Source organism: Doryrhamphus excisus, linkage group LG12 (assembly GCF_037039965.1).
Source record: "Doryrhamphus excisus strain RoL-2023G ecotype Guam linkage group LG12, RoL_Dexc_Guam_v1.1, whole genome shotgun sequence".
Classification (NCBI taxonomy): Eukaryota; Metazoa; Chordata; class Actinopteri; order Syngnathiformes; family Syngnathidae; genus Doryrhamphus; species Doryrhamphus excisus.
The window spans coordinates 19,041,115-19,066,915 of record NC_136368.1 but is presented as its reverse complement, the minus strand read 5'-3'; the positions used below and the strand labels follow the sequence as shown (position 1 = coordinate 19,066,915).

Below are 25,801 nucleotides of genomic sequence, written 5' to 3'. Positions count from 1 at the left end.
TATGAAGCTCTATTTTGGGGTTTAATAACAGTGCCACCATTTGCTTTATATAACAAATACAAACACATAGCACTGATACAAGAATATTAATAATACTACATATATGGCTTTTTCTTGGCAGTCCTGCTTCTTTATTAGGTGTCCATCAAATATAAAGTCATAAAATATTTTATATAATATATATATATTATATTTAATATAAATAAATTATATGCACATATTTATTTATTATATATAAATATATTTATTTATGTATTTATATTAAATATATTATTAAAAAAATAAATTATATACATATTTATATTAAATATAATATATTTTTTAAAAATGGTACATGGTACATTTTATATAAATGTTTTTATTAATATTATATTTAATATAAATACAATATAATATTTATTTATATTAAATATAATATTTTTAAAAATGGTACATGGTACATTTTATATAACTGTTTTTATTAATATATTTAATATAAATATATATATAATTTATTTAAAAAAATAATATATTTAATATGCATGAATAAATATGTATATTTAGAATAAATAAATAATATATGTATATATATTTTATTTATATTAAATATAATATATATATATTTTAATTTATATAAAATGTTTTATTACTTTATGTTTGATGGACACCTAATAAAGAAACGATTCACACTTGTTGGTTATGAGTCGTATTCATTCATTCATTCATTTTCTACCGCTTATCCTCACGAGGGTCGCGGGGGTTGCTGGAGCCTATCCCAGCTGTCTTCACCCGAGAGGCGGGGTACACCCTGGACTGGTGGCCAGCCAATCACAGGGCACATATAGACAAACAACCATTCACACTCACATTCATACCTATGGACAATTGGGAGTCGCTAATTAACCTAGCATGTTTTTGGAATGTGGGAGGAAACCGGAGTACCCGGAGAAAACCCACGCATGCACGGGGAGAACATGCAAACTCCACACAGAGATGGCCGAGGGTGGGATTGGTGTGAGTAGTATATCCTATTAAAACGAAGCAATCTATCTATCTTTAGTACACAGCCCGATCCCCTTCACTGACTCTGGCGTCTCCTGGGATCAAACTGATATTCGAAGGACATGAAACAAGAGCTATGAAAGAGCATATTTGAATGCAAACGCTTGAAAGGCTGCGAGATCGCTGGCTGTGTGAGCCAAATGTGAACCATGAATACTGTATGGATGCAATAGAGTGGAAGTGACACCCGATGCTCGGGCACAGAAACACTAACACAACCACCGGCTTGCCGCCGTCCTTCACTTTGCTGCTGGTTACCATACTGGGAAACGGTCCAGTTTGTAGAAAAGGTGACTGAAAGAGCAACTATAGACATGCATTACAGAGATTTTACAGTTTTTAAAATGTATCCCACGTAGTTCTGCAAGTGTTTTTACATTGAAAGAAAAAAAAACACCCAGCATTGTGTTATCTGTGACAATGCGTATTATTAGTATGAACTTTTGGCTGGTTTTTTTTTTTGCATTTCTACAAATATTTAATTGTGTAGATTTTTTCTCGTAATATTATGACTTCATTCTGATAATATTTTGACTTTATTTTCATGGAATTATAATGTGCCTCTTTATAAGAATTCAGCCTGCAACTTTTCCCATAGAAATACACGCTGCAGTTATGTAAATAACTGGCTTATCTTGTCATATAGTTTTATTTTACAATATGTCGAGGGCCAATTTAGAAAAAAAAAAAGGGTTGTAAATGGCCCCCGGGCCCCACTTTGGACACCCTTGCATTTTATACGGCCAATCATGAGCTATGAGAAAGCTCAATATAACTGAGTCTGACTTAGTGTCTTCTTACAAAGAATGCTAAAATCATCATACAGGAACTTAACACTGAAAAGATTTGCGTTATTTTTTCTCGTAATATTATGATTTCATTCTAATAATATTTTTACATGTTATGGAATTATAACATGAAGTTGTAAGCCAGAAAAGCGGCCACAAGGTGGCAGAAGTGCCTTTTTATAAGAATTGGGCCTGCAATTGGGCGTGAAAATTGTAAATAGTTCAAGGTGTTAAGGTTATACTTGTAAATAATTTGGTATTTTTATGTAACTAACTGGTTTATCTTGTGGTATAGTTGTATTTTAGAATGTGTCGAGGGCCAATTAAAAAAGGAGCTGCAACTGGCCCCTGGGCCGCACATTTTTTTTATGAGCTATGAGAAAGCTCACAAGTTTATCAACTCATCGGAAATGGCAGGAGGCGATTACTCAATATGACAGTCTGACTTGGTGTTATCTTATAAAGAATGCTAAAATCATCATACAGCAACTTAACACTGAAAACTTTAGTTTAGAATTATATCTGGCTCCCTCTTGTTGAGAGAGGCGGTATTGCAGCGTCCAGCCAGTAATAACCAACCAAATAATTTGTGTGTGTGTGTGTGCGTTAAGTGGGTGTGGCTTATATGTTCGAAGCAGGAAGTAACGTTTGAATCTGAATGGCACCATCAACGCCGATATTGTTGTCAAACAGTATAAAGTGGGCGTGGCTGGCATTTGCCACTTTTTTTTATTATCCTCCAATAAGTGGCCAGTAGTTTTCTTTGGCATGTATTCGATATTTTCATAAAATACGCTTCAAAATACTCCAAAGAATACCCAAAGAAGTATTTTCCAAGAAGCTGTGCAAATTAACCAATTTCGACTTTAATTCAATCCATGGAAGGACAGTGATGATGCATTTATGTAACAAACAAGAAGACGGTATCAGTCCAGTTGCAGTTCAGCTGCTTGCAGAATTTTGGACCCCCCCCACTAAACCCCCCCCCCCCCCCCCCCACAGTGCCGATATGAGAGATAAGGCCACATCTGACTCCTCATACGGTTGTGACTCTCATGACCAGCTCTCGTGTGTTGCTGCTGGCTTGACTGCGGGGTTCCGACGTCCTCAGGTGGCTGAGGAGGTGCAGTATATTATACGGGCAGTGCGGGTCGCCCCCCGCGCCTCCTCCATCGGGGTTCAAGTGCTGCATCCCCAGTCCTCCGGCGGCCGCCACCACGGTCGCCGGCGTGGATCCGGCAGCCGTGGAAGCGACCACCATTAGCGAGGATGTGGACGTGGAGACTCCGAGTCCAGTCTGGTATGCCTGGTTGCTCTGATGAGTCCTGTCCACCGCCACGTCCTTCAGGTCAACGTTGTCCATGGACTTGTCATAGTTGAGGACCTTCCACTGCTGGTTCACAGCCTGCCATCGGTGGAAGATGCGGAACACGGAAGGTCCCTCGTGGACGATGAGCGCTGTAGAGGTCAGAGTATCGATTAGAAAACATAACGTTCATTATGTTCTCGGTGAGTTTAGCTATCTTCTCCAAGATTCCTCCACCAAAGAAACGTTGACATGGCACATTTTGTATTCTCGGACTGAGGTTAGCGGCGCTAAATCATTTGTGTTTCTGGTTGTTGTCCAGTAATCTCTTTTCGCACAGTTTGAAATTACTTATTGATTGGAGTTCTTTCAGCTCACTATTGAGAGACGAGAATCGATGTGTAGCAACAGAAGCTTAGAGTCCACATTTTGCTGTAAAGAAGCCATTTAACCTGCACGCCGGCGTCAACAAAGCTGCTTACAAAAACACGGAACTGAACATTAGCTCCTCATGCACAACCCTTGAGAGACGCCGGGGACATTGTGTGCCTTTCAGTTTGCACCGTGTGGAATGAATACACAGTAGATTGTGGTATTTACCACGCAATATTCATTTGATTTTTTTCTCCTATAATGGCAGCGCTACTCGTGACAAAATGAAAAACACTGAAAAACATTAAAAATACATATTTTTATAAAATATATTATAAAATATTATATATATATATATATATATATATAGCCAGTAGGCCAACTTGAAATATTAGTTTTTTAAATATATTTTATAATATATTACATACATATAATATTAATATATATATATTTTATATAAACACTATATATAAATATATATAAAAATATATTTTATAAAATATTACATTCATATATTATTTATAATATAATATTTTTTAATATATATTTTAATCCAATATATATATTAAAAATATATTTATAATCTATCATATATATATATTATTAATATATGTAATATATTTTAATATGTATATTTTTTATTTGATTTAATATATATTTTTTAATATATTTGATATATATTTTTCTATTTGTAATATATATATAATATATAAAATATTTTATTAAATATATTTTTTCATTTGATCCCACAAAAACTAATATTTCAAGTTGGCCTACTGGCTTTATTATCTTTTTATTTTTGTATTTATTCACCAAATTGCATTATTTTTTCCCATTCAAAGCATTCAGCAAAAGTTTTTTTTTAATTAATTGTTTAAAATGGAAACAAATATTATACAGAATACGTTTTTGTGGGATCAAATAATATATATATATATAAATATATATTTTATATTAATACATTTATTATATCCTTTGACATTTTGTAACATTAGAGCCCTCTAGACATGAAATAACACCCCTATAGTCATCTTTGTATCATATTACTTGATATAGACCACATAATAAGAGTCAGTAAGACATAAATAAGGACGGATCCAGTGCTGGAGGATCTGAACGAGGGATGAACAGGAAGTGACATCAGGGGTTTGAAGTAGAGTTTCAGCTTGGCCTGGGTTACAGTCGCTGCGTGGTGATCAAGTCATGTCATGTGCTGGTTTTTTTTTTTTTTTTTTTAAAGGTTGCAGGTCATTTCCTGATAAATACAGAAAAACTTTTCATGACATTTTCTTTTTCATCCCGATCGTCGGGGAGGAATGGTTCCGTTGTGATTAAAAAAAAAAGAGAGAAGCCAGTTTGATTGACATTTTGCATGCCTGGTTACATTATTTAACGGAATACCAGAAGCACCTTTGAGAATGTTGCTAAATACAATCACAATAAAACTATATTGTTCTAGTTATATTGCTCTATGTCAATCAAAGGCAGGTTTGCTGCAGTAACCTTTGGAATGAACTCAAAGCTCAACAACTGCAGCAATCATCTCTTTTTTTCCACATTACTTATTGAAGAATAATAATTAAAAAAAAAAAACGGCACTCCCACACTCGCTTTTTGACGTTACCAGGTGACGAATTAATCTCTATAATTTACGCAGCCAATTGTGACCCAAGCGGAGACAATCAACCCTGCTATCCCGCGTCTTCCCGCAGTTTTCATAAAACGATGTCATCCAACGTTCCTTCTTACCACCCAGGAGGATGTCAAGCTTAAAAACGGATGCCTTTCATCACACGACACACTGAGAAGATCACTTCTCCCCTCCATCAGTCCTTCAACGAGGGCACGAGGGTTGGCTAAGTTGGCCTCAAAGTGTCACAGACGTTTTTTTAAAAATTATTATTAGTGGGAAAACTATTTAAATGCATGCGATGAAACTGAGCTCAGTGGCTTTGAAGATGAGAGTTTAGCATTTTGATCAAGTTTGTGTTCAATTTAAGCATCTTTTTTATTCACTTCCAATACAAGAAAAGTAGCAAATGCTATGCCAGTATTATAATAATAATAATAATAATAATAATAATAATGCTCAGTCCATTCATTTAACATTATGTCTTTAAAGTTGTGTAGAATGCATTACAAATATTTTAACACATTTATTGAAATATATTATTTATTAAAATATATTAAAATATTGCAAAAAAATACATTAATTCATTCATTCATATATTCAGGGTACACCCTGGACTGGTGGCCAGCCAATCACAGGGCACATATAGACAAACAACCATTCACACTCACATTCATACCTATGGACAATTTGGAGTCGCTAATTAACCTAGCATGTTTTTGGAATGTGGGAGGAAACCGGAGTACCCGGAGAAAACCCACGCATGCACGGGGAGAACATGCAAACTCCACACAGAGATGGCCGAGGGTGGAATTGAACTCGGGTCTCTTAGCTGTGAGGTCTGTGTGCTAACCACTAGACCGCCGTGCAGCCTGAAATGAAAAATGTGTATTTAAAAAAAAAAAAAAAATCTGATTCATCAGTTAATCAAAAAATTAATTGGTTTATAACTGATTAATTGGTTATTAGTTGCAGCCTTGTTATGTCCAGTTTTGTTTGCTTTGTATTGATGATTTTCTTAATTATTCCCTTTTAACAATAACATTAATTTTAAAAGAAAAATGTACACAAATTGTGATCAAGTCAAACCCCATAAAATGTTTGTGTAGAATCTTCTTTATATTGCCGTTATTATTTTCAATGTCAGGGTTCTAATACAGGGCCGCATGGTGGACGAGTGGTTAGCATGTTAGCCACTCAGTCAGGAGATTGTGAAGACCTGGGTTGGAATCATCTCTGTGTGAAGTTTGCATGTTCTCCCTGTGTATGTACTGTATATGTATCCGGGGTGTGCCCCGCCTCTCGCCCAAAGTCAGCTGGGATAGGCTCCAGCATACCCCTGCGACCCTAGTGAGGATAAGCGGTATACAATTTACTATATTTGTAAAGGCATCATTTATAATACAGCTCTTGTATTGGATTGCATTACACTATACAGGTGCACCTTATGGTTTTTACTAGTATAAATTCCAGTATGATATACTAGCTTTATTTTCATTATCGTCACTTTGCTTGACTCTCTTCATGTCAGAATGAAATCGAGTAGCCCACCTATGCAGACGACGTCCATGAAGCCGTACATGCCGTAGCAGATCTGGAACAGCAGGTCTTGCCGCTGCCAGCGTGCCGACGGGCTGAACGAGGACCACACCAACCAGGAGATGCTGGCCATCAGGAAGAGAGAGCCCAAGATGGCCGCTGCGATCTGCACCTTCTCGATCACGGTGAGCGAGATGGCCTGCCACTGCATAAAAACACACACATGGTAAATTGTCATCAGATTAGATTAGATTAGATTAGATTAGTGTCAGGTTCAAACTCCTGTGACACTTTTAAAAACACTTAAATACAAAAATACTGAAGAGACAGACAACAATATTCAAAGTTACTCGCAGCGATGAGAGTGAAACCACATACCCAGTGACATGCCGCTCCACTCTGAATATGCAGAATATTCTTGTTTTGGGGGTCCCTACTACACGGTCGTGCAACTCTAAGGGGGGGGGCAGTTGCACGAGCTGCATTTGTTTGTCTATGTGTGTTTTGTATATGTGAGAGTAATTACTTTTATTGTTTTATTAGTTCTTTCATTCATTCATTTTCTACCGCTTATCCTCACGAGGGTCACGGGGGTGCTGGAGCCTATCCCAGCTGTCTTGGGGCGAGAGGCGGGGTACACCCTGGACTGGTGGCCAGCCAATCACAGGGCACATATAGACAAACAACCATTCACACTCACACCTAATTTGGAGCCGCTAATTAACCTAACATGTTTTTGGAATGTGGGGAAAAAAACCCACGCATGCACGGGGAGAACATGCAAACTCCACACAGAGATGGCCGAGGGTGGAATCGAACCCTGGTCTCCTAGCTGTGAGGTCTGCGCGCTAACCACTAGACCGCCTTACAGCCCGACTATGATACAGTGTGGATATATATACAGGGATATAAATGACTATAGTATGGCTATTGCAGATTATACAGATTATAAACAGTATGAATGTGACAAAATATAATAATAATAATCATTGCTACACACGCTGGCCACAACATTAGGTGCACTCAATAATTAGCATGAATCAATATATTTATACTCTTATGTGTACCTCAAATACCTAAAGTTGTACCTAAAGTCATCATGAGGTGAACGTAAGAAGCATCGTTATAGAAATATTTAATTTTAAAGTCATCATTTCTAAAGGAAACTGCAATTTGTCGTTTACATGCATGGCTTTGAACAAGCGCCTGGACATGGAATTGATCTAAATAGACTCATTCACCCATTCAACCTCCCACTCTTATGGCAGCGTTCTATCGGAAGGTGCATCGGGTTCTGTGCTGCGCTCACAAATGTTTCATCATGTAGACGCTAGCAGTCTGGGAGAAAAATCTGTAAAAAGTGTAAATCGGATCCGTCCAACACTGTCAGACACTTCCACCAACACAAACATTCTATTTCGGGTCATTTAGCAACTCTACAAGGAAAGAGACGAATATAAGGGAAAATATAAGGGAAAAATAATAATAATAATAATTCACAACTGTTACATTAGCGTAATTCTGTCGCTATGCCATTCTCACCTGTAAGGGGTTCTTTGTGCTTATAGCTATGACCTGGTACTTGTAATAGCAGAGCTCACAGGCCCAGGATCCTCTCTCACTGATCCATTTGATGAGGCAAGGCTGGTGGGTGCAGCGAACCGAGCCACTGCACCGACATGGACTCAGAAGCTCCCCCTGTAGGAAAGAAGAGGAATTGCTCAGTGCAAAAGTAATGACTGACATTTTTATTATTAAAAGAATGTCAGGGCACCAACTTTGTTGGGCTATAAGCAAACAACATTCATTCATTTTCTACCGCTTATCCTCACGAGGGTCGCAGGGGTGCAGGAGCCTATCCCATTCACACTCACATTCATACCTATGGACAATTTGGAGGCGTGTTTTTTTTAACTTTATTTTTTAATTTTAATTTTAATTTTAAATTGTACACAATGGTGGACCGCCAAAGAAGCAGTTTTAACTCAAACAATGTTGCTTATTTATGCATCATGTAGTAAGTACCAAGTATTTATTTGAGGTAAGGCGCATGTCCATATCATAAAATGGCATATTGTGGTGCGCAGGCAGGAGTCTGTGAGGACCAGTTAGCTATGAGCTATGAAAAACCTTGTCAACCCATTGGAAGTCAATCGTCAATACAACAGTCTGACTCATGGTGTCATCTTACAAACTCAAAGTTTTCCCATAATGCATTTAGTTTGAGAAAACATTTCATTGGAGGAGCATAGAAAGCATAGAAAAGTGCACATGGCGCCGCAATGCTGCCTTGGTCCGCCAGAGGACCCGAAACCCAAAGCCCAGAGGGAGGCTGACGCCATTGCAGTACCTTTAATTAATAATTTAATGTGTTGCTCAGACAATTCCATTTTAAACTCATATTTGTACATGTTTGTTATATTTTCAAGTGTGTCTTTTGAGTGTTAAGTTGCTGTGTGATGAATTTAGCAAAGTATTCTTTGGAAAGTGACTCTGTTATGTTGTTATACTGTTATAGACAATGACCTCCTGCGAGGTGGGTTGAGACGCCCTGTCTGCTGTGGTAGAGATGTTCACTGCGGCGCATGGTGGTGTCCATCAGGGTCAAGGTAAGCGCAGCCCAATTTTGGACGCAATACTACGTATATGGTACGATTGGACTTTAATGGGTGCGACAGTTTGTTTGCCGTTTTCCAAGCTGTTTCTGCTATTGCTTTTGTGGAACCATAGTCTGATTACTTCAAGGTAGTAATTTTTTCGCAACTAAAAAGCCTCTGCTATTCACAACATAACAAAATCCTTAAAAAAAAAAAAAAATCCTGCTGTTCTAATGTCCCGAGTTCCATAAAAGAGATCGGCCGCCAGCAGTCGTAGATTGGTAAATTTGTACAGCAAAGTGTTACTAAAAAGGCTGCATCTTAAATGCTATTACATGAAAAAGCTTCAAGAGGTTTTTTTTTGTGGAAAAAAAAAAAAAACACACAGATGGGCTTCGGGAAAAGAATTCAAAATGAAAGCACCCTCAGATCCTTCATGTTGAATCATAAATCTTATTATATTTGACAAGAACACTGCACAACCTTTCCCCATAAGACATTTGTAGACCATCCAATCCAATAGATGCTTTCGTACCATATTTACCTCCTGGCCATGGAAGTTATTTTTTTTCATCATTTTCCGCACCTGAACAATTTTAGAAAGTTTTGCCACATTTTCCATAATTTCTCTGTGAATATCTTTGATGTTGATGCAAATTAGGCATATTCAACCATGACAAGAGGTGACTCTACAGAGAACTACTAGATTATTCATAATTTGACATTCATCCGGCATCACTCCGCCTGCAGGAGCTCATTTTTTGTGAATCCGGCTGAAAACCATATTTTCAGAGGAAAAAAAACTAAACAAAAAACATATGAGGCGTTTAGATTTAATCAGACAAGGAACCATATATCCAGCAAGTAGTGCTACATGGCTGACATTGTAATGAATGCCATATCCCCCAATTATTAATATGATTTCTCCATGCATATAATTGATTATATTAACCCATTACATTAATATTATGATTCATATCTGTAACACCGGGATGTTAAAACCAGCACACATGGACTGCTGACCTTTGTACAGACATTGCATAACTGTTATGAACAACAAATAAATAAATCCCATAATCCTTGCAGCGTTTCAATGCCGGGCTTAACCTGCTATTTAATTCTGCTAATATTTTCTGGTTAAGTAATGTATAAATGAACTTATACTGCGGGATACAACAAAAAAAAGTATGATAAAACTGTATAAATGGTACATGGGTGTGGCCAAATAACATTTTCTGAAAATGCATATCGATTTTGAAAACAGGCACTTTTTTTATTGGAAAAATAATATACTATACATTTGAGTTTCGTTTAGTTTCCCAATGGTGAGTCTGAATTCATTCTGTGTTTAACCCTTAGATGCACGAGTGACTGGACCCTACACTCTTCCATAAGTGGGTCAAAAATGACCCATTTTATGCCAATTTTGCTATTTTGGTTAGGAATAATCACTTGTATAATATTTAGTATTATACTTAGGACCACACAAGAATGATTTCATGTTAGAAACATCTTAATTTTTCACTTTTTTTTATTATGTCCTATTGGAAAATGATTGTAATGGTAATGGTTTTATTTCATTTGAACATGCATCAGATTACAATTGAATGCATCACATAATCAGTTCACAGTTCCACATGTCCAAAAGGAGTAGGAAGAAGCAGAGCTTATTAAATCCTACCCCTCCATCTGGTACTTTTATAATCAGTAACTGTTACATTTGTTCACTTCCTGCTTTCCTAATATAGTTTAACGTTTTTTTTTTGTTTTTTTTTATTTTTGATTTGTTCACTTCCTGCTTTCCTAATATAGTTTAACAGTTTTTTTTATTTTTTTTATTTTTGATTTGTTCACTTCCTGCTTTCCTAATATAGTTTAAGTTTTTTTTCATTATTTTATTTTTGATTTGTTCACTTCCTGCTTTCCTAATATCGTTTAATGTTTTTTTTGTTTATATTTGATTTTTGATTTGTTCACTTCCTGCTTTCCTAATATAGTTTAAGGTTTTTTTTATTATTTTATTTTTGATTTGTTCACTTCCTGCTTTCCTAATATCGTTTAACGTTTTTTTGTTTTTATTTTATTTTTGATTTGTTCACTTCCTGCTTTCCTAATATCGTTTAACGTTTTTTTTGTTTTTATTTTATTTTTGATTTGTTCACTTCCTGCTTTCCTAATATAGTTTAAGTTTTTTTTTGTCACGTAACAAAGTACGAGGTGATGTGAGCATCCAATGACATAATGGGTACCATAGTAAGTGTCAATATAGTGATATGTATAGCACATCATGACTGGTTCAAGACTCTTCATCCTTGTATTCTTGTATCGTATTTGTAAATCACAACAATCCAGCCTGTGTTTGATATTAGAGGTTCTACTCCGTCGTTTTAGCCACACATGGAAAACAACTAGATGGAAGCCTTACTCAAAAAGCCATATCAGCCAAAGCTGCCCTGTCTGATTTATTCAAACATAAGATCAGACATATTAAAGAGAAATGGAAAAAACAATCTGTCTCCACATCAATGCCGTGCTGATATCCGGGAACGGGAAAAAGAGGGTAGGCGGGGAAGGAGAAAAGGCCCGGCTACAGATGGCCCGGGTGGGCGTGTATTGGCAAGGCCCATCAGAACACTTGTGACGTGTCCAGAGGGACTCAACACGCTCGCCGTGTGACTGTCCCGATTGCCGCCAAGAGCTGAAAAGCCAGGCTGGAGAGCGAGCAAGAGCATCCGATAACAAACGTGGCGGCATTACAGCCCACACGCGCAGAAAGTGATAACTAAATGTCCTTTTGTTGATCAAACAGCACAAAAACAAATAGAACAATGTAGCCTACTGTACTCCGTAGATGATGCAGCTTTTGCAACGCCGGACCGTTTTATGTGCCGCATTATTGGCAAAACACCTCACTTGGCCGCATTTTCTCGCCCCGTGTGCTCACTGCTGATGTAAATAACGGCACGGTACTAAATTAGCAATAGCTACTGGCATTACTTAAGCGCCTGGGATCAGTCCAAGTGCACTCCATTAACTTTTGGAGAGGGGAAACTGCAGCATAATAAACTCACTGCCACAGAAAGTGAATGATTTTCAAAAGGGCAATCGCACTCCGGCCACAAGCATTTCTTTTTTATGAGCACCGGGACCGCAACAGACATCTGGAAAAACAGGCAAGTCAGAGTCATTTATTATTTATGGTGCTTTATTATTACATAGATTTATTATTTATAGTAGAGACATTTATTATTATAATATCGCCATATTCAACAAGTTCAAGGGACAAAAGGTATAATTACTCAATACAATACTTTATATCATGTTATGAATACAATGACTCTATTCCCCTTTCAGGTGAATGATATAAGTCAGGGGTTCCCAAATGTACCAACTCAGGGCCCACTTGAAAATATAAACAATGGCCCACCTTTGTCCTATAAGCACTTAATAATGATGATGATAATGTTATTATTATTTATATAATAATTATTATTATTTATATAATCATAATGATAGTGTTATTATTATTTATATATTATTATTTATATAATATGATGATAATATTATATAATAATTCTAATTATTATATAATATAATTTATAACAATATATAATATATCATTATTATGCAATATCATTTATAATAATTTAATTATTATTATTTATATATATTATTATTATTCATTCATTCATTCATTTTCTACCGCTTATCCTCACGAGGGTCACGGGGGTGCTGGAGCCTATCCCAGCTGTCTTCGGGTGAGAAGCGGGGTACACCCTGGACTGGTGGCCAGCCAATCACAGGGCACATATAGACAAACAACCATTCACACTCACATTCATACCTATGGACAATTTGGAGTCGCTAATTAACCTAGCATGTTTTTTTGGAATGTGGGAGGAAACCGGAGTACCCGGAGAAAACCCACGCATGCACGAGGAGAACATGCAAACCCCACACAGAGATGGCCGAGAGTGGAATTGAACCCTAGTGTCCTAGCTGTGAGGCCTGCGCGCTAATCACTCGACCGCCGTGCAGCCCCATTATATGCCTTATTTTCTCTTATTGTGTCTACTATATTGAACAATACGAGTGTAAAGGTGACTATAGGGGTGTTACGTCATGTTTAGAGGACTCTAATAATGTTGCAAAAAAACACATTTAGAAGATCTTAAACAGGTTTTCACAGGGCACATATAGACAAACAACCATTCACACTCACATTCATACCTATGGACAATTTGGAGTCGCTAATTAACCTAGCATGTTTTTGGAATGTGGGAGGAAACCGGAGTACCTGGAGAAAACCCACACATGGACGATTATTACATTAAAACAGACAGTTTTCACAGGAAGCACAAAATCCAAAGAAGTACAGCTGAATAGGTGCAGATTCTGGAAGAACCGGAATGCTTTCTGTGCTGGTATAGCGTGTCTAGCACCAGGACCAAGACTCAAGCTGATACCGTTTCCTTTTGAACGCCCACAAGCTCATCCACCGCCCGTTTCTTCTGCCTGGGTCAGAAATATTTGAATCTAAGTCCAACGAAAACTCAAGACAGTCAAAACAAAAGCAGTGAATCTCATCGGGTTTAATACCGCATGTTCACAGAAAGCAAATAGGCGACATTATGCAGCGAGTCTCATAAGCCAATCAAATTTCATTTTGTGTCTCAAGTGATGATTACTCGAGGAATAAAATGAAGCATTTTAAGTGAGCTGAGACAGGAGGAAGCCTATTTCCCAGGAGATTAATTTAAGAGGTATGACACGGGGGGCAAAAAAAAAATCTATTGATGTTAAAATGAGCTCAGAGAAATAGTGGCTGGATCAAGATGAGCTGAATTTTTCTTTCCTCTGGGAACAAAATGGCAGAGCGGCCGTCCTCCATAAGCATGCAGGAAGCATCGCGCGGAGCCTTATAGGAAGAATGACACTAACTCGTTCCCCTCGAGGCTTTTTATTGTGCTGCAGACAAGTGCAAGTGCATTAGCGGTGTTACCATTTAGCGAGGAAAGCGGTGGACTCTTGAGCTCCAAATGGCACTTTTAGATTCCCTAGCGCAGGGGTCTCAAACATGCGGCCCGCGGGCCAAATGTGGCCCGCAGGACACTAGTTTGAGGCCCCCGCCTTGATATGAAAGTTTAAAGTTTAATGCAAGTTTGATATGGATGCTGTATGGTATCATGTACCCAGAAAAAAATTATTACGTTTGATTAATGTTCATGTTAAAGGTTAAATAACTGTTAATAGTTATCCTCCCTATCCGTGTGGAAGTGGTAAGTTTTTGGATATTTAAGTTTAAAGGAAATAACTCGAAGGCTACCGTTTAGGTCGCTAGCTCTCTAGTTTGCGAGTTAGCATGTGTCTCTTTTGGGAAAACCTGATGCGGTCCAGCCTCGCCCAGACCCTAGCTACAGTGGCCCCCAGGTAAATTGAGTTTGAGACCCCTGCCCTACCGCATTCATTTTCTATCAGCCAGCTTAGCTTTTTACATGATTTTGTAACTTTTTATGTATTTACTTGCAATTATGGCTGAGATTTTGCTGAATGTTGACTTTGAGGGCATCGGGGTGTGAAAACAGTGCAGCAATTTCGAGTGACCCCAAGCTAAACGCCTGATGATGCTGTGATGGGGACCGGAGCAGCTGCGACACTAGTTAGCATGCGCTGTGAGACATTAAAGTCATTACTAGAACATGTTAGAACTCCTTGTGCCTCTGTGTTCTTTACAGCAGTGTTGGTTTTAGTCTAAGCCTGAGCCTTTTTTTTCATCTATATGATTTGATACAAAAAGTGTTTTTCTCCATAGTCACATGACCTTAATTCAAAAGAGACGCCTCGAAAGTCACACAAAGTTGAAACGCTGTCATCCGTAACAAATCTTGCCAGATTTCGGCATATAGCGCTTCGGCTCAGTGAGTGTCATTCTCGAGGATTAACTCCACAAGTGACAGGAAAGGATGATAAAAGGAAAAGGATGATTACAACCATAGAACCGTACATTGACAGGCACTGGCGCAATTATGGAAAGTAAACATAGTTTTGGACATAACTTTTTGTTGTTGTTTTTTAATTCTGTATTGTGCAAAAGGAAACCATTGCTAATTCAGCTATGAGAGTTCTAAATTAGGCTAATCAAATGGTTAGCTGCTCTCAGAAAGAGAGTATGTAGGATGGGTCACAAGGGTCGCGGGGACGCTGGAGCCTATCCCAGCATGTTTTTGGAAGGTGGGAGGAAACTGGAGTCTTTGGAAAAAAAACATGCATGCATGGTGGAATCGAACTTGGGTCTCCTAGCTGTGTGGCCTGCACGCTAACCACTCGTCCACATTCAGCAACTCATTCCTTCATTCATTCATTTTCTACTGCTTATCCTCACGAGGGTCACGGGGGTGCTGGAGCCTATCCCAGCTCTCTCTTCGGGCGAGAGGCGGGGTACACCCTGGACTGGTGGCCAGCCAATCACAGGGCACATATAGACAAACAACCATTCACACTCACATTCATACCTATGGACAATTTGGAGTCGCTAATTAACCTAGCATGTTTTTGGAATGTGGGAGGAAACCGGAGTACCCGGAAAAAAACCCACGCATGCACGGGGAGAACATGCAAACTCCACACAGAGATGGCCGAGGGTGGAATTGAACCCTGGTGTCCTAGCTGTGAGGTCTGTGCGCTAATCACTCGACCGCCATGCCTTATTTTCTCTTATTGTGTCTACTATATTGAACAATACGAGTGTAAAGGTGACTATAGGGGTGTTACGTCATGTCTAGAGGACTCTAATAATGTTGCAAAAAAAACACATTTAGAAGATCTTAAACAGGTTTTCTGTGCTCCTGCTATGAAAATATTCCATTTATAAATAAGGAACTCTATTTGAAAAAAAATTGATTAACAGTGATAAATGAGGGATGACTTCACCGTGTAGTATGAATGTTTCAAATAGTTAATTAATCTTTCAAGAATAATATACGGTAATCTCACATTTATCGTTTATTTCGGTAGTAGGAGTCCTTCCTTATATATTGAATATTTTTGCACAGTAGCTAGAGCATAGAAAACCTGTTTACAACCCCCCCAAATATGGGGTTTAACATGGTTAAAGACCTCCAGACATGAACTAACACCCCTATAGTCCTTCCTTATATATTGAATATTTTTGCACAGTAGCTAGAGCATAGAAAACCTGTTTACAACCCCCCCAAATATGGGGTTTAACATGGTTAAAGACCTCCAGACATGAACTAACACCCCTATAGTCCTTCCTTATATATTGAATATTTTTGCACAGTAGCTAGAGCATAGAAAACCTGTTTACAACCCCCCCAAATATGGGGTTTAACATGGTTAAAGACCTCCAGACATGAAATAACACCCCTATAGTCCTTCTTTATATATTGACTATTTTTGCACAGTAGCTAGAGCATAGAAAACCTGTTTACAACCCCCCCAAATATGGGGTTTAACATGGTTAAAGACCTCCAGACATGAAATAACACCCCTATAGTCCTTCTTTATATATTGACTATTTTTGCACAGTAGCTAGAGCATAGAAAACCTGTTTACAACCCCCCCAAATATGGGGTTTAACATGGTTAAAGACCTCCAGACATGAAATAACACCCCTATAGTCCTTCCTTATATATTGACTATTTTTGCACAGTAGCTAGAGCATAGAAAACCTGTTTACAACCCCCCCAAATATGGGGTTTAACATGGTTAAAGACCTCCAGACATGAAATAACACCCCTATAGTCCTTCTTTATATATTGACTATTTTTGCACAGTAGCTAGAGCATAGAAAACCTGTTTACAACCCCCCCAAATATGGGGTTTAACATGGTTAAAGACCTCCAGACATGAAATAACACCCCTATAGTCCTTCTTTATATATTGACTATTTTTGCACAGTAGCTAGAGCATAGAAAACCTGTTTACAACCCCCCCCCAAATATGGGGTTTAACATGGTTAAAGACCTCCAGACATGAAATAACACCCCTATAGTCCTTCTTTATATATTGACTATTTTTGCACAGTAGCTAGAGCATAGAAAACCTGTTTACACCCCCCCCAAATATGGGGTTTAACATGGTTAAAGACCTCCAGACATGAAATAACACCCCTATAGTCCTTCTTTATATATTGACTATTTTTGCACAGTAGCTAGAGCATAGAAAACCTGTTTACAACCCCCCCAAATTTGGGTTTTAACATGGTTAAAGACCCCCAGACATGAAATAACACCCCTATAGTCCTTCCTTATATATTGACTATTTTTGCACAGTAGCTAGAGCATAGAAAACCTGTTTACAACCCCCCCCAAATATGGGGTTTAACATGGTTAAAGACCTCCAGACATGAAATAACACCCCTATAGTCCTTCCTTATATATTGACTATTTTTGCACAGTAGCTAGAGCATAGAAAACCTGTTTACAACCCCCCCAAATATGGGGTTTAACATGGTTAAAGACCTCCAGACATGAAATAACACCCCTATAGTCCTTCCTTATATATTGACTATTTTTGCACAGTAGCTAGAGCATAGAAAACCTGTTTACAACCCCCCCAAATATGGGGTTTAACATGGTTAAAGACCTCCAGACATGAAATAACACCCCTATAGTCCTTCTTTATATATTGACTATTTTTGCACAGTAGCTAGAGCATAGAAAACCTGTTTACAACCCCCCCCAAATATGGGGTTTAACATGGTTAAAGACCTCCAGACATGAAATAACACCCCTATAGTCCTTCTTTATATAATGACTATTTTTGCACAGTAGCTAGAGCATAGAAAACCTGTTTACAACCCCCCCAAATTTGGGTTTTAACATGGTTAAAGACCCCCAGACATGAAATAACACCCCTATAGTCCTTCCTTATATATTGACTATTTTTGCACAGTAGCTAGAGCATAGAAAACCTGTTTACAACCCCCCCAAATATGGGGTTTAACATGGTTAAAGACCTCCAGACATGAAATAACACCCCTATAGTCCTTCCTTATATATTGACTATTTTTGCACAGTAGCTAGAGCATAGAAAACCTGTTTACAACCCCCCCAAATATGGGGTTTAACATGGTTAAAGACCTCCAGACATGAAATAACACCCCTATAGTCCTTCCTTATATATTGACTATTTTTGCACAGTAGCTAGAGCATAGAAAACCTGTTTACAACCCCCCCAAATATGGGGTTTAACATGGTTAAAGACCTCCAGACATGAAATAACACCCCTATAGTCCTTCTTTATATATTGACTATTTTTGCACAGTAGCTAGAGCATAGAAAACCTGTTTACAACCCCCCCCAAATATGGGGTTTAACATGGTTAAAGACCTCCAGACATGAAATAACACCCCTATAGTCCTTCTTTATATAATGACTATTTTTGCACAGTAGCTAGAGCATAGAAAACCTGTTTACAACCCCCCCAAATATGGGGTTTAACATGGTTAAAGACCTCCAGACATGAAATAACACCCCTATAGTCCTTCTTTATATATTGACTATTTTTGCACAGTAGCTAGAGCATAGAAAACCTGTTTACAACCCCCCCAAATATGGGGTTTAACATGGTTAAAGACCTCCAGACATGAAATAACACCCCTATAGTCCTTCCTTATATATTGACTATTTTTGCACAGTAGCTAGAGCATAGAAAACCTGTTTACAACCCCCCCAAATATGGGGTTTAACATGGTTAAAGACCTCCAGACATGAAATAACACCCCTATAGTCCTTCCTTATATATTGACTATTTTTGCACAGTAGCTAGAGCATAGAAAACCTGTTTACAACCCCCCCAAATATGGGGTTTAACATGGTTAAAGACCTCCAGACATGAAATAACACCCCTATAGTCCTTCTTTATATATTGACTATTTTTGCACAGTAGCTAGAGCATAGAAAACCTGTTTACAACCCCCCCCAAATATGGGGTTTAACATGGTTAAAGACCTCCAGACATGAAATAACACCCCTATAGTCCTTCTTTATATATTGACTATTTTTGCACAGTAGCTAGAGCATAGAAAACCTGTTTACAACCCCCCCAAATATGGGGTTTAACATGGTTAAAGACCTCCAGACATGAAATAACACCCCTATAGTCCTTCTTTATATATTGACTATTTTTGCACAGTAGCTAGAGCATAGAAAACCTGTTTACAACCCCCCCAAATATGGGGTTTAACATGGTTAAAGACCTCCAGACATGAAATAACACCCCTATAGTCCTTCTTTATATATTGACTATTTTTGCACAGTAGCTAGAGCATAGAAAACCTGTTTACAACCCCCCCAAATATGGGGTTTAACATGGTTAAAGACCTCCAGACATGAAATAACACCCCTATAGTCCTTCTTTATATATTGACTATTTTTGCACAGTAGCTAGAGCATAGAAAACCTGTTTACAACCCCCCCAAATATGGGGTTTAACATGGTTAAAGACCTCCAGACATGAAATAACACCCCTATAGTCCTTCCTTATATATTGACTATTTTTGCACAGTAGCTAGAGCATAGAAAACCTGTTTACAACCCCCCCAAATATGGGGTTTAACATGGTTAAAGACCTCCAGACATGAAATAACACCCCTATAGTCCTTCTTTATATATTGACTATTTTTGCACAGTAGCTAGAGCATAGAAAACCTGTTTACAACCCCCCCAAATATGGGGTTTAACATGGTTAAAGACCTCCAGACATGAAATAACACCCCTATAGTCCTTCCTTATATATTGACTATTTTTTCACAGTAGCTAGAGCATAGAAAACCTGTTTACAACCCCCCCAAATATGGGGTTTAACATGGTTAAAGACCTCCAGATATGAAATAACACCCCTATAGTCATTTATGGCAGGTCCACATCAGCTCACACTGCAATAGAATGAGTCCAGTTTGTGTCCAGGCTGCTCAACGTGTGAAGCGTTTTGCGTCAAGACGTGTTGAGTTACACACACAAACAGTACAAGCACAACGTAGAAAATATAAAGCATAATGTGGGACTGAAACCCTAAATTGTTAAATTAAAATCCTCCATATTGTGACTCCCACACGAGGATGTCTGAGAAAGGTTGGGCAAATAAAAGCACCAACAAAAACAGCGTGTAGCGACTGTGATCATTCTGTCTATCCAACCTGGCAGCGACACGGTCGTCCCATTGTTGTGGTCTTACGTAAGAACCATCATCCTCATTATCTCATTGTGTGCAAAACAAGAGGGTTATATTCAAAATTAGCCTCTTTGTATGTTGAGCTGCGTCTGAGAGATTCTAACACAAAGAGCGAATTAGGTGTAAAGACTGGAAAACATTTGATCTGCTTAGAACGGACCGCAGGCGCCTGCTTTTGACTTCTGTATTTTTAGAAGCAGGAAAAGGGACGCTTGGATTTGGGACCCGGGTTTGTTTTAGAGGGGCGGTGCTTGAAGGTTTGAGGAAAAGGGATAATGACTTCCAGGACTTCCTGTGTGCAATGCAGGAAAAAAGCTAGCTTTGAAAGGCTGACAGTGGACAAAACATTCCACAGTGGGGATTTTGATATCATATTCTGTCAAGACAATTGCTTCTCACTGCTCATTTATCGTATAAGATGAAAAAAAATTTTTTATGACTATTGTTTTTTTTGCCAAAAAAAAACGATATGCCGATTTGTCCAACTCTCAATTGCTGATATTGATATCAGTCGATATGTGGAACATGACATCTACAGCATTTTTTCGGTTGTCATGATCAGGGAAAAATCTGATATCAGTATCGATACCGATAATTATTGGACATCCCTAATTATGACTATTATTTTTCCTAAAATTAAAACCTTTCTTGTATTATTACGACTATATTCTTGTAAAATGATGGCTTATTTTTCTCACATTTGAAATTCATCCTTCATAACTTCATAGAAAAAAATCAACAGTCTAATGAAAGTGGGTGGTCTTATATTCAGGTGTCAAAAAAAAAACAACTTCTCCCCAAATTAGTCTGAGGTTTTCTTCCCGTCACTCACACACTAATTACCCGGAACGCAGTTTTTTATTGTGTTTGAGTCGTCGCCTTTTGTCTAAAATGTACTTTAGTTTCAGGAATATTTTTGTAATTTACATTGATTTACTATTGGTCTAGTTTCCAAAATTCTAAAATTAAATTGTTAGTCGACTAAAAGTTTCCTGGAAAGCACGATTATTAGCATAATAATGCTAACTACTACTGTGATTGGCTGGCCACCAGTCCAGGGTGTACCCCGAGTTCACTATGGAATAGTGGTTGCTGGCCATTTCTGGGAAGGTTCACCATTGTTCCATTTTTTTGATAAATGGCTCTCACTGTGGTTTGCTGGAGTCCCACAATTTTAGAAATGGCTACAACTTTAGAAAGGAAGACCCGAGTTCAATTCCACCATCGGCCATGTCTGTGTGGAGTTTGCATGTTCTCCCTGTGTATGCGTGGGTTTTCTCCGAGTACTCCGGTTTCCTCCCACATTCCAAAAACATGCTAGGTTAATTAGCGACTCCAAATTGTCCATAGGTATGAATGTGAGTGTGAATGGTTGTTTGTCTATATGTGCCCTGTGATTGGCTGGCCACCAGTCCAGGGTGTACCCCGAGTTCACTATGGAATAGTGGTTGCTGGCCATTTCTGGGAAGGTTCACCAGTGTTGCATTTTTTGACCACTTGTGGATAAATGGCTCTCACTGTGGTTTGCTGGAGTCCCACAATTTTAGAAATGGCTACAACTTTAGAAACGAGACCCTCGGCCATCTCTGTGTGGAGTTTGCATGTTCTCTCCGTGTATGAGTGGGTTTTCTCCGGGTACTCCGGTTTCCTCCCAGATTCCAAAAACATGCTAGGTTAATTAGTGACTCCAAATTGTCCATAGGTATGAATGTGAGTGTGAATGGTTGTTTGTCTATATGTGCCCTGTGATTGGCTGGCCACCATTCCAGGGTGTATCCCGCCTCTCGCCCGAAGACCCCCGCGACCCTCGTGAGGATAAGCGGTAGAAAATGAATGATGGTGGTTCTAATTCTGATTACATTCTGTATCTGTTCCTTAGAGGGTCGCTTAAACCGATGGAATGCTGTGCAAAAAAAGACTTTTTGCACAGTCCTGTATCTCTAACGCCATTTTTTGTCTGGCAGCCTTGGGCATGGAAGTGTTGTTTGGAGAAGGATTGTCACATCACATACAGGCTGCCTTGCTCTATGTGACATCCTTAAAGCGAAAGGGAGAAGCGAGGATGACTAATACGCCCGCTGGCTCCATCACTCAGAGGCATGTAGACCTTCCACTTATCTCTCCTTGCAAACGGTACCCCCGTTCACACCTCAACATATCCATATCTAGATTTGGCTCCGAGACAGAAACAAGGACTTGCGTTCGGGATAAGATGGCGTGAAATCGAGTGTCATTATACGCTGTAAGGGGCGACGTGTACACTAGAGCACTACTACTTTGTATGCACCGTAAAATGTGCTGACTGCGTGGAGAGATTTTGGGGGTATAAAATAGCCTCTAGACCCCCCCCCTCCGTGTCAGTAATAATTAAAAAGTCAGAGCTCAGAGGTGAAACGATGCACAGAGTTGCAGAGAGAGTAATTAGTTGAGAGATTGTAGGGTATTAAAAAAGGCAACGGCCATGAAATGATACAGTTCTACCTTCCAACCCTTCCGCCCTCATTACCAGCCGCTGAGGTATGACACTCGTAGTGATCTTGAACTTCCTGCTACTGCCAATGTGCCTGCGTTTAATAACATTCATTACAAAGCTGCAATGTTATTATGCATGGAAGAGCCCAATATTTAAAAAAATATATATATTTTTTAACAGACTTCCCAAACAGCCTCTTGATTCATTTGCGGTATCTGACTAATGTAGTGTAACATTATCATCAAAATATCGAAATTGCTTGCACCGCAAGGTGTTTTTTTTTTTTTTAGGTGTAATTCAAACATAATTAAATAGATTATGGTATTTCTCCATGCAGATCTTTGCATGTATTATTCTGATGGACATGGCTTTTTAACATATTCTTTGGAACGCTGTAAATCTACATTTATTTAGTCATAGGATTAAATTATAATGTTAGCAAACAAATGTAAACACAATATGTCTTCTCTTATGAGGACAAATCTTACATTTGGACATTTTATTTTTTATTGCTATTTTTCTTGTTTCTCGTTAAAAAAAATGCCACAATTCTTGTAAAATATTGATTTTTTTTTCTTGTTATGTGACAATTTTCCGCTCACAAAGTTATATCTTATTCGCTACAATTGTGTTTTTTCAAATTTTACATTTTTTTTCCTTTTTCTTACATTGTTAGGAGTGTTTTTATTGATTTCTATTATTTAACAATATGATTAGTTTTCTTTATTTCCTGGAAACAAATCTGAACAAGATATGTTGTTATCCATCTATCTATTAATCTTCTATCTTCTAATCTTCTATCTTCACTAGGGTTGATGGAGCCTATCCCAGCTGTCTTCAAGTGACGGGCGGGGCACACTCTGAACTGGTGGTCGGTCCCCCACATAGTCTTTAGACAAACAACCATTAATGTGGGAGGAAGCCGGAGTACGAACTCTACACAGAGATGTGTAGATTATGGGGCCAAAATGGCCAACACTCATCCACTGTGCAACCCATATTTTGTTTTATAGTGTTAAAAAATTTTTTTCATATTTGGGTCTCAAAATTCATGGAAACCAAAGAGGGCGCCAAGCGAGTCACAGAGGTTGCGCGCAAGTTAGCAAACAACACAGGAAGAGTGATGATGCTAATTTTAAGCTAATGGCGATTAATGAAGCAAACTCAAACTGTCCAGAAGCTAATAATATCATTCATTATTATTAATTCACTGATATAGACAACATGATTCAAAACTTCAATTTTTTTCCAAAATGGTGGTTGAGTGGTTAGTGCGCAGACCTCACAGCTAGGAGACCAGGGTTCGATTCACCTCTGTGTGAAGTTTACATGTTCTCCCTGTTTGCATGTTTTCTCCGGGTACTCCGGTTTCCTCCCACATTCCAAAAACATGCTGGGTTAATTAGCGACTCCAAATTGTCCATAGGTATGAATGTGAGTGTGAATGGTTGTTTGTCTATATGTGCCCTGTGATTGGCTGGCCACCAGTCCAGGGTGTAGCCCGCCTCTCGCCTGAAGACAGCCGGGATAGGCTCCAGCACCCCCCGCGACCCTCGTGAGGAAAAAACGGTAGAAAATGAATGAATGAATGAGCTCTCCTCCTATTTTGTGTGGAAGTGGTAACTTTTTGGCTTCTTATTTAGTCTTTCCCCAAACTTGGCCATCTTTGTATGGAGTTTGCATGTTCTCCCCGTGCATGCGTGGGTTTTCTCCGGGTACTCCGGTTTCCTCCCACATTCCAAAAACATGCTAGGTTAATTAGCGACTCCAAATTGTCCATAGGTATGAATGTGAGTGTGAATGGTTGTTTGTCTATATGTGCCCTGTGATTGGTGTGATCCAGGGTGTACCCCGCCTCTTGCCTGAAGACAGCTGGGATAGGCTCCAGCACCACACGCGAATGAATGAATGAATGATAGTGAAAGGGGCTGTCTTATATTCAGGACTGTCATATATTGGGGACAATGTGGTTTATGTATTTAATTCTTGTCCCAGTAATCTTCATAGTGAACCAAATGGGAACGGAAGTGTTCTATTATGGTGCAGCCTTGCACTGAGATGAAAACTGGCTCCATGAGCAAGAGGATTCGACCTGACTTTTGTTCCGGTGTACCATAACAGCCATGCAAACCATCCCTTTTGGCTTTTTCACTCACGTGCTCGGGTCCCTGGAAACAGATCCTGCACACGGGCGTCCTGAAACCGCTTTCCGTGTAGCTGGTGAGGGAGAACCTCTCCTCCAGTTTGCCCTTCGAGCAGTCATCGGAGGAGCTGCTGCAGCCGCGCAACGCCGCCGACAGCTCCGTAGCGTCCACCCAGCCCGGCACCGCTCGCTCCGCCGGCCCGGCGCCGACGGTGGCGGCCGCCCCGGGCGGGGTTCCTCGCTGCTCGGCGACGCCCGGCTCGCGGCTCTGCGCGGCGTGGCCGCTCATGGGGGTGAGCGGAGGCGGCGGCGGAGGCGGAGGCGGCGCCGGTGGCCCGAGCAGGAGCAGCCTCAGGTCACCAAGCAGGACGCAGCAGCGGCTCTTCAGCATGCCCTGGCCGCGCAGCATCGGCCTGTCTGCGGCCACCGAGTCACAGCCGCACCGCGGAGGGGCGCAATGCGTGTCCCCTCATGTGTGGCGTGGCTGACGGGTATTTACGATGTATTCCAATGAACGTCTTTTACCGTCCTCGAGACAGGAAGTCAATCCAAAAGGCGGGCAAATCCCGTGGATGTAAACAAGTGTCCGAAGCCATTAAGTTGACTGAATGGAGGAGCTAAAAGAGCAAAGTCAAACGTTAGATTGATGGCAGTGTGCATCTTTATAATAAGGATGACCGCTGCCTTAACATGGCCTTTTAGTCAGCCTTTTTTTT

General features: G+C 39.3%; 1 protein-coding gene and 1 long non-coding RNA gene across 2 annotated transcripts in view; one reads left to right on the top strand and one right to left on the bottom strand.

Annotated features, from left to right (window-relative positions):
• LOC144901577 (uncharacterized) overlaps window positions 1-10,367 on the top strand; it is a 20,016-nt gene extending 9,649 nt beyond the window's left edge. Inside the window, exons 4-5 of the long non-coding RNA XR_013629633.1 lie at window positions 6,669-6,861; window positions 9,195-10,367. This is a non-coding gene — a long non-coding RNA (uncharacterized LOC144901577). The remainder of the gene's footprint in view (window positions 1-6,668; window positions 6,862-9,194) is intronic.
• On the bottom strand, window positions 2,826-25,801 carry LOC131136199 (E3 ubiquitin-protein ligase MARCHF4). Its single transcript, XM_078795484.1, has 4 exons — window positions 25,099-25,801; window positions 8,219-8,374; window positions 6,689-6,881; window positions 2,826-3,287 (listed from the first exon to the last, which is right to left on the bottom strand). The coding sequence occupies exons 1-4, from the start codon at window positions 25,492-25,494 to the stop codon at window positions 2,866-2,868; spliced, it is 1,167 nt and encodes a 388-aa protein (XP_078651610.1). The 5' UTR covers window positions 25,495-25,801; the 3' UTR covers window positions 2,826-2,865.